Below are 12,373 nucleotides of genomic sequence, written 5' to 3'. Positions count from 1 at the left end.
TTAATTGTAGGATGTCCTGGCGATAGTCCGTGACGATCGTGAACCTTAAATTTCAAATCGGAAACGTATGTTATTCTTTTGTAAACATGTACCGGTATACATTTTCATAATTTCCATATTCTAATGTTGTTTATGACGTTTCATATTAATATTCATATAGTTTTGACTAAATTTCAAGTTTGACAAATTTATTTTTTATAAGTACATGTACTTTGTATGTTTAATTTTTAAGTTACATGCATGCAAATATTTTTCGCCTAATATGATTTATTTGACACATCATTGTTGCTTACAGTCAATACCTGACTAAGGTATTTTTGCCGCAGTTTTTTAGATACTGCTGCAGCCAGTTGGTGACTCAGGGAAAAGGATCCACCTAAATGTTTAGCTTTTGGGGCTAGTGTAGCTATGAGCTGGTTCATTGATTCATTGGCTTGTGTGCTACCTAAGTTTGGCATTTTCTCTGAATTCTCGTAATAATGACAACACATGTCCAATTGACCTCGCTTTTGGTAATTTGCGGTAAAAAAAAAGTACGCTAGAGCCCTAACAGGCTTCCTTAGAGGGGGTTGAGCGGCCATCTTGTACGCTTGAGGATAAAATTGTTAACATTTCTTGAACTGCCATATGCGACTTAAACTGTTGCCAAAAGAAATCAAAGTACTGATAGTACTGAAAAGCGCTAACCTAGTTTGGTTCTAAAAGAAATTAACTTTGTGCAAGCTTAGTGAAAAAAAATCGATTTGATTTTTCTATAGTTCATCTTTGGTATGCGGTATTTACTAGTATTTCCTTATCACTTCGTGGCAGCCCCTGCAGTGATGTACGTAAGCCCCGCGCCTTAGATTCACAATAGCCCGAACAACAATACCCCGTGCAATTATGTGCGTACACCTTTGAAAATGGTTCTCTAACCAGTTTAAGTGATGTTTATTTCTGCTCATAGGGGGCGGTTATTCGATGCACCAGAAGCAGAGGTCTAACGACAATAAAGAGCTGAGCTATGCTTAGCACTTTAAAAAGCAAGAAATATGAGGTTTTACATATTGCATACCGTATACGCATACAAGAGCAGATCAATAGCGTTTTGAATTACTTTTAACTGTACAGCTACAGACTTAAATTCAAAATTTAAATCCAAATAAAAAATAATAAGATAGAAATAATGCGTCCATTTTGCAACCGTTTAATGAAAAAACAGTCTTAAGTTGTTTATTCAAGATGTAACACTGTAACAGAAGAGGGCGCCCTATGTCTAAAATAGGTCTTGCACAGCCATCAATTTGTTTGATATGTTCTTGTCTGTGTATATGGGAACATTAAGCTATAATTTTATTGAAAAAAAGAAATGCAGTTTTTATTCAAAATTTTACATTTCTACCCTACTTGGAAAATCAAATTTAAGTCATACTTATTCAACAACACAAAGTCTCACAAACAGGCTTTGACATGTATGTCACAATGAACACATATTATTTTGTATTGAAATTTATAAGAATTTGTATTCCTATAAAAATATAATTTCAATGTGACACCATTGACAAAGGAATTTTAAGTATAGACTGGAATTTTCTTGTTCTAAAAAAGATCTTACGACAAATGATAAAATAACGTGTCCTTTTTTAAAGAAAGTTACCACAATAATGTGCAAGATTCATTTTTTTTAATTTCGAAAAATGGTTGTAGAGAGTACAAAAACCCTGTTCATATTTTTAAATCATCAAAATAAGTCTTAAGCTGCCCAATTCCACAGCTTGTAAGAGTATCAGTGATTTAAAAGGTAATGATTTTGACTTGCATGCGAAATATTGTCTACTTTCACCAGTTGTTGACCAGTTTAGACATAAACAGGCCAGTTTAAGATTTATTTGCAATTTTATTCCCAAACTTACAAGATGGCCGCAAATTGCAAATAACCTACCCGCGCATGAAAGAAGATACGAGGTAGTCATAGCTGCACGGTAAAAACGCTGATTTTCGCAAACATAATGTAAAAAGCATTGACTTTAATCTAAATATTGAAACAGAAAACAAAATAAAAACAAAATTAGATTATACACTCTTTTTTATTATAATTAACAAGAAAAAAAGGATAACTATAGTTTTTATTTCTCTTCCCTCAATCTTTACTCGTCGAAGAAGCTTTTATTACAATAAAACATGTCAAACAACATTGTACATATTTCTTTTGAAACAGATCTAATCGTGCTTTAGCCTATTTGGATGGGTTTTTGCCAACTTGTACGTTGTCCACTGGAAATCAAAAGTTAAATATATGTTACTCCTGAACGTTCCGAGCTGACTTAGCAGAAGAAATACTCGGCCGTTTCTGCAGGTTTTCAAAAAAATGAATGTTCCACCACATAGAACAATTATAACTTTATAGATATTTGTGAACCAATCGTTATATATTCTTATTCTTGTTTAGTTAATCAACAAAGAGGACAGTTGTTTTGTGCATATTTCAAATATTCTATCAGAATAAGAGGGGTAGGTGTTTTCCGTTCCTGGCTGTATGATTGTAAACTGTTTGACTTTTTGGATTTAAACGATAAAAGTGGGTCCTCGATTTATGTTGGATTTGTTTTGGTCAACTACAACTAATGACGCATGAACTAGCGGCTAAAAATGAATGTTAAAGAACAGATCATAACAATCATCACATATTGAAACATTCTTTTGTAACCAATGAATCGAATTTTGAGACATTATTATAATTATACATAAACTAGCAGCTAAAAATGAAATAAAAAGAAGATATCATGTCAATTATCATATATTGCAACAAGCTATTGTATCCAATATTTGAAATCGAAGTGTGATATTAGCGGGATCTATGTTACCCGCCTAACCATGAGCTGCATCGATTTCAGGGAATAATTGAACCCTCGCCAATACTTATAGGTGACTCCTACGTTTTCTAATGTGGTTTCCCCTGCCAAGTACAGGCCGTTAACATTTGCACAGGTGCAGTAGTTGTGCCACCATCCAGATTTCATAAGGGCGGCACAGTTACTTGAATACCTATCGTTGTCCTGATCCCATGTGGTAAACTTCATATTGTTGGTGACTTGCACAAAACAATCATCTACAGTTAAAACACATGTATTTTCATTTTTAAATTTCCAGGTCTTATTTCAAATTGTATAAACGCTGAAAAAATAGCTGCATTTCAAATTAATTATGTACATTTGTATCATGAGAGACAATGTTTTTTTTAGTAAGTCTGTTGGATACTGTAAACGTACTACATTTGGTTGTGTATTCTATTTAGCGCTTTTGGCGGAATGCGACTTCCGCTAAATCAAGTACATCGCTAATTGCCATGCATATATGTTTAAGAATAGTCACATTCAAGAATACGGTAATTCAAATTTACGCCAACTTGTTAAAAAAACTAATTTCCGCAAAATATCGTACACGCCAAATAGAATACGTTGAAAGTAATTTAGTGTGAAAAGAGTTTTTATAAAACACACGTTACAGCGATGGTTTTAATTCAAGTAAACTAGGTATAGTTGATATGCGTTGGGTTTTTTTTTAATGTATTTTCATCGATAATTTTATAGATATATTAGTGCATAGATGTGTTTATTAAAAAATAAATAACTAATTCAGCTATCTAAATATATACAATCTAAGACAACGGATGACTTTGCCGTTAACAAAGCTTAAATATTTTTTTGAAGCCGGTATATTTATGCAACATTTCTCTAATTGTGCTCATAAAAATCAAATTTATCTTTCAAAAAAAAAACCTCCTAAATTATAAAATTTTACCCTTTAAACTTTATTTTAACAAAAATATATGGTCGACAAAAGTTTTGAGATGCATTAGAGTAAACGGAAACAAAATCCCACCAACGTTCCCGGAGAACCCTGATATCGTGAATGTGTACTTTGTTGATTCGGCTCCTATGTTGAATCTGCTGTACTTGACGTAACGTGTCTGGTTGTCAAAGTCCTCCATGTCCATTCTCATCTCATACGTCCCCTGACTCAGCAGGTGGTGTAGTTTGGCATTACCTGTAATAAAAACAGCTGTGAAATGAGCTTACCTTTTTATTTTTTAAAATAAAACATACAACGCACCAACACATTGTTTCCACTTAGAAATAATTTAAATGATGTTAAACTTCTCCTATAAAAATTGGACCAGTCTTTTACCCCGATCAGTATTAAAAGAAATATAATATAAGAGCCTCTAAATGAGTCTGAATTAGAACAAAGACGGAATATTTACCAAGCCAAAACTCAGATCTCAAATTCCCAAATCCGGTTTTGTACTCTATCCATGTTCGATAAAAATCCTCAGAACCGTCCTTTCGTCTCTGAAACACCTTGAAAATCAAGGGTCCAAGAAAAAGACTTTTGGTAAAGATATGCGATATGTCTTTTGAATAAACACATCTACAGCTTTGTTTAATATAATGTGTGGGCCTTCTACAAACCAATAATATATCATATATAGGGATATGTTTGCATACATTAGTCTTTTGAAAGAAAATTATCTTAATATAATCAATTTTCAATTCCATTGTTTCAGCCTTGGAGATATATAACAGTATATAAAAATGTCCTTACTGTCCAACCACCGCCATCTTTCTCCATGTCACAGAAAACTGTCACGTGGTTTAGGAATGGTAGCTTTATTGTGTAAAGTCCACTAGGTAGACCACAGTTAATGTTGTGCAGAGAAGTGCAGTCATTTGGAATAACGTTGTCTCAAAAAAAGAAAGTGATATATATATATATATATATATATATATATATATATATATATATATATATATATATATATATATATATATATATATATATATATATATATATATATATATATATATATATTCCGCACATAGATGTGAATGCAATTAAGTTGATTAGTGTAACCACATACGTATACAAATGTTATTGGTTTTCTTGAATGCTATATTTAATTTAAAGATAGAAAATATCATATTGGGTCGTTGAAACGAAGTATTTGAACTAAAGTAACATCTGATATACAATATGATAGATTTATTACAATTTAGTAAGTAAGTAGGTAAGTAATTGTTTATTATGGTGAAAATGTGCATATATTACATTTGTAATACAAAGTATTTGTCGAAATTAAATAATCTGCACCGGGCCCTTTGGACCTATAATTCACTTTATACAACGGTAGTTGTACGCATACATGATTTTAATTTTATATTAACATCTGGACATTAATAAATTACATTTCTGATAAACAATATTCTACTTTTGAATATTTTTCTCTGACTTGGTAAGTTGAGTATATGCATCTTGTAATACAACCAGTTGTCAGTCGATCATCTAAATGGTGAATCAACGCGAACAGAAGATTAAAACATACGTAGTTTGTTGTATTTTAGTTTGACGCTGGAAATTGCCTAGTTCTGTGTATATAATCAGAACTGTCCATTAATTTTTAGACACGATACCAACAAAGTTATGTTTGGAATACCAGGGTAGGAGCCATACGTTATTATGTTTGCTTCTTTAAATACTATGGTACAAGTATACAATTAGTTAACCAACCTCGAATACATTGGACTTTCTTACTGGAGAGCGTCACACACAGATCATCAGTTGAGCATGCCCGGCATTCATTTGTGACATCAGTCTACAAGAGATGCATGATGGAACGATATGATATGTAATAATTACCATCGACACACGACATTGTAAGAGGGTTCGATGATCATGGTCAATTTTGGACTGTATTGAACTCCTTTAAAAGTAGAGCTCTATATGAAATATAGGAAAATGCCTTAATTTTATTATAAGTGAAATGTATATTTTCTTTGGTTTTGGTTTTTGCTAAATATATCATATCTTTAAATTTAAGAAAGATCTGCTGTCTAGTTTGTTGACACCACAGCCTTCTAAACATATTTTGTTGAATATTTTTTGCATCTGTTTTTATGTAAATCCTTACAAAAGCTACGTAAAAAAATCCCAAATTTGATTTAAAACGATTTGATAATATCCAATAATGTAACACAATATGAGCGAGAAAAACTCCACAGTGGATACCATCACATGTTTCTGCTAAATCTTGCTTACATTAAAGATCCTGAATACGGTACATATCACTTCTGTCTAACGTTTTAGGAAAGATGAGATCAACATGTGACTTTAAAAATTTAATTTAAACGGAAAATATTTTTTTTTCAATTAAAGAGGTATTAGTCTTTTTTCATATCATGAGCGGAATCAAATTACCTAAATTATAGTAAGATTTAAAGTTAATAGAATTGCAGTTCTCTCTACCAAAAATAAAAAAATAAAACCAAAATAAGGCTTTTAGTACAATTTTTATCTATAATCAGAAAATAGAGTAAGCAAATACAAAAAAAGGAAACTGACCTGGTCAAGTTCTATTCTAACATAGTTCCTATTTTCGGTAGTTGACTCCACGACAGAGCTTGGGCCTGTGTTTACATTCCCGGACACTGCTGCTGTCCAATGATCCCCACCACCAGGACAACGGGACCAATATACCTTTCGCCAAATACAACTGCAGATGTCGCTCCGACACATAATTCTACTAAGCAAAGCAGTACAGTCAAACAGGCCATTCCATAAAATATAAAAAGATAAGCTCTCATTCTAAATCTCAGTATTTTTGGCTCCGGCTTTTCTTTCCAAAAAAAAACCCCAACCTGCGATCAGATTTATTAACTTGGTTTAAGGTCCCAACTACATTTCAATATCAATATCACAAATCAGACGCACAAACTACATGCTGGACAGCACAAATGCTACCGTACGGTAAAATAAACAATGTAATAATATGTTTTATGATAAACAGTTACGGGCAACGCTATGTTTTGACACCATGGTGTTCCACTTGAAACAAAGAAATGATCAGATCCTTTATATGCGAAAAAATGTTAATCGATTTTAGAAATATGTCACTGATATTGTTAATTTAGTTGATGTTTAATTTAAATACGAAAAAGTTGAACTACAAACTGATTGGCGGCAGTGGTGGAATTCATAACTAATGAACATTTATCATATCTGTAATGGTAACCTAATGCCAACTGGTATTATATAATAATAGTATACTATAAAATTTTCCCAAAACATAATCTGAATTTCTCTTTTTATTTACTTTGCATAAATGGTCACTTCCCATTAATCGGGTTAACAGGGTTAGATGATCTGGTTTTTTTAAACGAAACTTTTTTTTATTTATCATTAAAAACCCTTTTCATAGAAAACGGATAGTGTTACATAATTTGATTTTAAACACTTCTTGTTATTAAAAAATAAGTATGTATCATTATATTTTGTGATTAGATTTGCAAAAAGTGTAATACATTTGTAAATACTTGCATGGTATTTTTCTTGCCCATATAGCTGGGTATCTACATTATATTTATTAAGTTAATATTCCGCGAATTAAATCAATGAAATCATCTGAATCAATTTTTATTGATTTTATTTTCTACCAGTGGTACATAACAAACGATGCGTTCCTTTTATTTTGAGTTTAAAATTTAAGAGTTTGCATATGTCCTGTGCAAATTTTGCAAGAACAGAGAATAATTTCCATGACGTCATCTGAGTAATGGTTTATTTATTTGATTTTTACCAAGTATTGCAGAAAAAAAAAAATTGCATTTAAGTTTGAAACTCAACGTTCTTAATGTTCTTTGCCGCAAGTCCCAGCAATATATAAGAACAATTAAAATTTAAAAAACGCAAAACGGCGAGTAATGAAATTAATATTTATAGAAAGCTTGAAAATTCGTTTTCTTTGATTTCACGTCTGAAATTGTCCTTTTGGGAATTGTTTTGATCATTTTACATGAAAAACGATTCCTAAAAAAAGAGTACGTTATGAGGAAATCATTGCTTTTGATTTCAAATTAAATGAATTCTTAATGCTTCAGTAATTAGAAACCTCTTTCCATATCGATTGACACTGGTAATGTTTAAAAATTGAAACAGTCAATTTGCGCTTTCAAGAACGCAATTTCATATATGATGACGAGGCAATTTGATCTTAATAATAGACTGGTGTGTAAAAGAATGTTTGTTCAGCTCGGTGTTTTTTGGTCTTCATATAAAGTAGTCACCAAAGAGTATTTAGTTTAATTTAGAAATTTAAGTGTTAATCTTAAGATACACAACGTTTATTTATAAAATCAAAGGATGTTCATTCCTCAATGCAAGCTACTGACAAACAAGTTGATAGAGCAGGACTATCAACAGTCTCGTTTGAAGTCATCTTTTGTAAGTTCTATAGTCGATACAACGATCTTGTCAGCAAATACAATCTTTTATTGGGTCGCCTACTGACTGACGATTTTCGTACTATTTGTTAGACCATAATCAATCACCTAATTGTCAACGGACTTTTCTGGGTTTTTTCCCGATTACGACAAAGAGCACACGGCGGGAGTGACCGGTCAGCAGAGGATGCTCACTCCTCCTAGGCAACTGATCCTACCTCTATCTTTTTAAAGGTCCGTGTTGCTCTGCTTTGAATTTGTATTTCTTTTTATGGATTTTTTGAGATGGCTGACAGTTATGTTATTGTCATTTTCATGAATTCAATACTCTGGCCGCTTGGTACTTCTTTGGCATATGCTATCATATAATGCCAGTAAATTATAAATGTATGCCTTTTTATTTATTCTTCTCCAACATAAAAAGAATCAAAAATATATATTATTCAATACCCCCCCCCCTCAAAAAAAATCAATTAACCAAACAAAACTCACGTTGACATGTACAAAATAAGAATCGAGCGCATCTATACCCATGAATGTTGCATATGTTGAGTCAATGCATATTTGCAAACGATAGTATGGTTCACTTTTTAGCTAAAATTATTTTACGAATCGTCAGTTTTAATTTTTCTTAACAGGCATTCAGACGGACGGAGAGGCAGACGGACAGACAAACAATGTCTGACAACTATTTAGCTCTGTCAATTATTTTCACTGGTACATGTCACTTTGAACTTAAATAAAAGCCCGTTCGATATTTAAAAGCTGCAACCCCTCTCCATAACAGCATTTAATGAGACGTATCAAATAAAAGAGAAATAGAAATTTAGTCCTTGCTCAACTTTTTGTCAATCATAGGCAAATATCGATTCTAGCCTATCCTCGTCGAATTTCAGCGACAAATTTTAATTACAAAAATGTTTGCAATAATTGTCAATCATCACATTTTTCCGAAACACTTCGATTTTTTGTGATAAACTTATAACAGTCTTTGTAATTTCCGATTATTTCTGCTCCACTTCGACTCCAAGTGAAACTTTTATTACAACAATCGAAATCCATGCAATAATCGATTACGTTCACCCCGTATCATTTTCTAAAGACTATATATATATATATATATATATATATATATATATATATATATATATATATATATATATATATATATATATATATATTTTCCAGCAATCGACAATCACCGACAGTTCCCATTATGCTCAAGTTATCACCATGACGTTTCAGGTAAAGGTTCAAGTGCATATCAATTCTAAAAAGTAAAATATGAGGTTGTTCTGTATTGTCTTTAGATTTAATATTTACAGCTGACTTTTACAATCAGGTTGCTATTACAGTGTGAAATAATGTCCATGCAACCAATTATTTTGAACTTTATATACTCTTACCTTTTACCAGCAAAATAAGTCTCTAGCTTGAACGGTTTTTTTTTAATCATTCTGTATTAGAACACACAGATAAAAACAAAGCGCATCATCAGCATGTTTTAAAAAACCGGTAGTGTTGTCCACCAATTAATTTGGTATAGCCAATATTGTATATTAGCTGAAAACAATACATACACATATTTATTTGATTGTCAATCTGAGCTCCATAATACAAACCGAAAGTCAAAGTCGTAACACTAACCTAACCACTTCGGCGCGCGGGCATGTTAAGGCTTCCCGATGCGATATGTAGAAAGTCACTTGTCTGTACTTCATACGATATGACGTCATAATTAACTTTGACGTCACGATCTGCATTCCTGTCGATAGTTCTCAGGGAATGTATCTTAACGTTAAAAGTGAATTATATCAAACCAGTATAATACCGCATGTTTCCTTTATATAGATGCTGCAGTTAATTCTAGACGTACAGAAATCATTCATATTAAAAACCAGTATCAAATAATTGGCAGTTTTAAAGCTTAATTTTAAGTAAAAGACTATTTATAAACTAGTGGTTTGGAGACTCTCCCTGCTACGTGAAAACAACTGAAAGAAGAAATTTTAATGCGTGTAAAACCAGCTTGGCGCAGGTGAAAGATCAACACAATTTTAGAATATTTTACGTAAAATTGGTAGAGAATATAAGTACCAATGTGAATCGTGCTGCGGAAACCTACGGATTTACCCCAATTTTTTGTAAATCGCTTTTGATTAGTAAAAATGTGCATTATTTTGATGATTTTGTGGAATGTTTCAACAATATCTTCTATAAACGAAATCTCTATTTCTTTCCCAAGCAAGAACTTCAAAGTTTATGACTTAACAAAGGATTTTTCTTAAAAATATGTATGATTTAATGTCATTAATCACCTGCGCCGATGCGTTTTAACTAGATCATTTGCAGTATTAGGATTCGCCTGTCACGTGATTACGAAGTACATATGACGTCACAAAAATGCATCAAATATAATGTTTAACATCGATGTCAATAAATGTAACATAGATTTAAAGAAATACTCCCGGTAAAATTATTTTTGCCATGCATCGTTTTCCAGCCGTATTTTAGCATCGGGACGCCTTAACAATGCTGCGCGTCGAGGGCGAATCTTGATGACGAAATGTGGTCAAAAGCGTGTTCGAAAACAAAAGTATACAACAACTTGCGAAACACACACGGACATCTTCTAAATTTATAGGTAGGATGGAGGAGAGAACATCATTTGCTGACCAGTCAAACCCGTTACGTTTTCTTTGTTGTAATCGGGTACACGGACAATTCATACACAATTTGTTGATTAAAAAGTGACCTCACCAAAAATATTCAAAATATGTAAGTCAGCATTTGACCCAACAGAAGCTTGTATTTGCTGACAATGTCCTTGTATTGGACATATAACTTACGAAATGACGACATGAATTGAGAGAGTTGATAATCTTGTTTTCCAACCTGATTGTCAGTAGCTTTACTCGATTTAGAGGACAACAACTCCATGAAGGTATATTGATACATTAATAAATAACATTGACGAGAGAAAAATTGAAGTCATTACGTTTTATCATAAAGTTTTGTTCTTAGGTTACAATCAATGTCCCTTTTAAACAAAATATCCAAATATGAACATATGAAGAAGACTGGTTTTTTTTAAATTCAAGTTCACAAAGATATATCGAGTCGATTTAAGAATGGAAGCAACGATTGTTAATTCATAATGTTGTCGATATACTTAAATTATGAGTTGAAAGCCACAGCGAGTGATTCATTTACTTAACGTACAGGTTTCTGAATAAATTAAGCTCCATATAAACAAAACAACTCCATTTTCTAAAAAGTTCTTTATAATGTTAAAGGGGATGCGCGGTCATCTTGTACATTTGAGGATAAGAACGTAAGCATTTCTTGAATTTGAAATAAATGAGCAATGCAAAAATTATTGTTATTTAAGTTTATATCACGTAGTTTTATTTTACCTTTTTAGTTTCGCAATATTGACTCATGAGTAAAGTCTGTTTCCTACTGTATATTTTATTTTCAAACGTATAGTCCAAACCATCTTGTCAATGATTATTTTCACAGGGCGAAAAACAATCTTTAAGCAAGTCCTTAAAGGTGGCTTAAAGGTGGCGTAAAGGTGGCTTAAAGGAGATACAATCTTTAAGCCACCTTTAAGTCACCTTTAAGCTGAGCTTATAAATCCTTAATGTCCAAACTTCTTTAAGTCGCTTTTAAGCCATCTTTAAGCTACCTTTAAGCTTCTTTAAGTGGCATTTACGCTCCATTTAAGTTGTCTTTAAACCATCTTTAAGTTCCCTTTAAGTCAAGTTTGATCAAACTGAACAATAAAACATATATTAAATACAAAAGCTCTTTTATAGGGAGGGGAGGGGGTGATCCGAGTGATAATATAATTTCCAAGGAAGGGGGAGGTGGTGTTCCAGGCGGTTTTAATTGTCGCTCCATTAAACATATATCGCTATCATCAACAACGCTCCGATGGACACATATTGCCGTTATAAAATTCTTTATATTTTTTTTTTGGTTTCAAAATTATTCAAAATTATTGTAGGGGTGAGCGCAGTCTCTGTATTTAAATTTGTGCATGAAATATATTTAAGTATGTTAGTTTCCTATTATAAATTAATCGGTAAAATATCTCTCTCTCTCTCTCTCTC

The 12,373-nt window shown here is 32.3% G+C and overlaps 1 protein-coding gene across 1 annotated transcript; it reads right to left on the bottom strand.

Annotated features, from left to right (window-relative positions):
- Positions 1-2,834: 2,834 nt before the first annotated feature.
- On the bottom strand, positions 2,835-5,628 carry LOC109617850 (ficolin-2-like). The gene is made up of 5 exons (XM_066087767.1): positions 5,548-5,628; positions 4,585-4,724; positions 4,244-4,340; positions 3,862-4,026; positions 2,835-3,088 (listed from the first exon to the last, which is right to left on the bottom strand). Exons 2-5 carry the CDS (start codon positions 4,609-4,611, stop codon positions 2,835-2,837), a joined length of 543 nt encoding a protein of 180 aa, XP_065943839.1. The 5' UTR covers positions 4,612-4,724; positions 5,548-5,628.
- Positions 5,629-12,373: the final 6,745 nt, after the last annotated feature.

Source organism: Magallana gigas, chromosome 1 (genome assembly GCF_963853765.1).
Source record: "Magallana gigas chromosome 1, xbMagGiga1.1, whole genome shotgun sequence".
Classification (NCBI taxonomy): Eukaryota; Metazoa; Mollusca; class Bivalvia; order Ostreida; family Ostreidae; genus Magallana; species Magallana gigas.
Note: the sequence above shows the minus strand (reverse complement) of the source record. Positions and strands in the feature narration are given on the sequence as shown.

Coding starts and splice junctions, on each gene's coding strand:
- LOC109617850 (XM_066087767.1), bottom strand. CDS start 4,611: ATGGAGAAAGATGGCGGTGGTTGGACA. Junction 4,027..4,243: donor GAGATCTGAGTTTTGGCTTG/GTAAATATTCCG, acceptor TTTTTATTACAG/GTAATGCCAAACTACACCAC. Junction 3,089..3,861: donor AGGGTTCTCCGGGAACGTTG/GTGGGATTTTGT, acceptor TTTTAACTGTAG/ATGATTGTTTTGTGCAAGTC.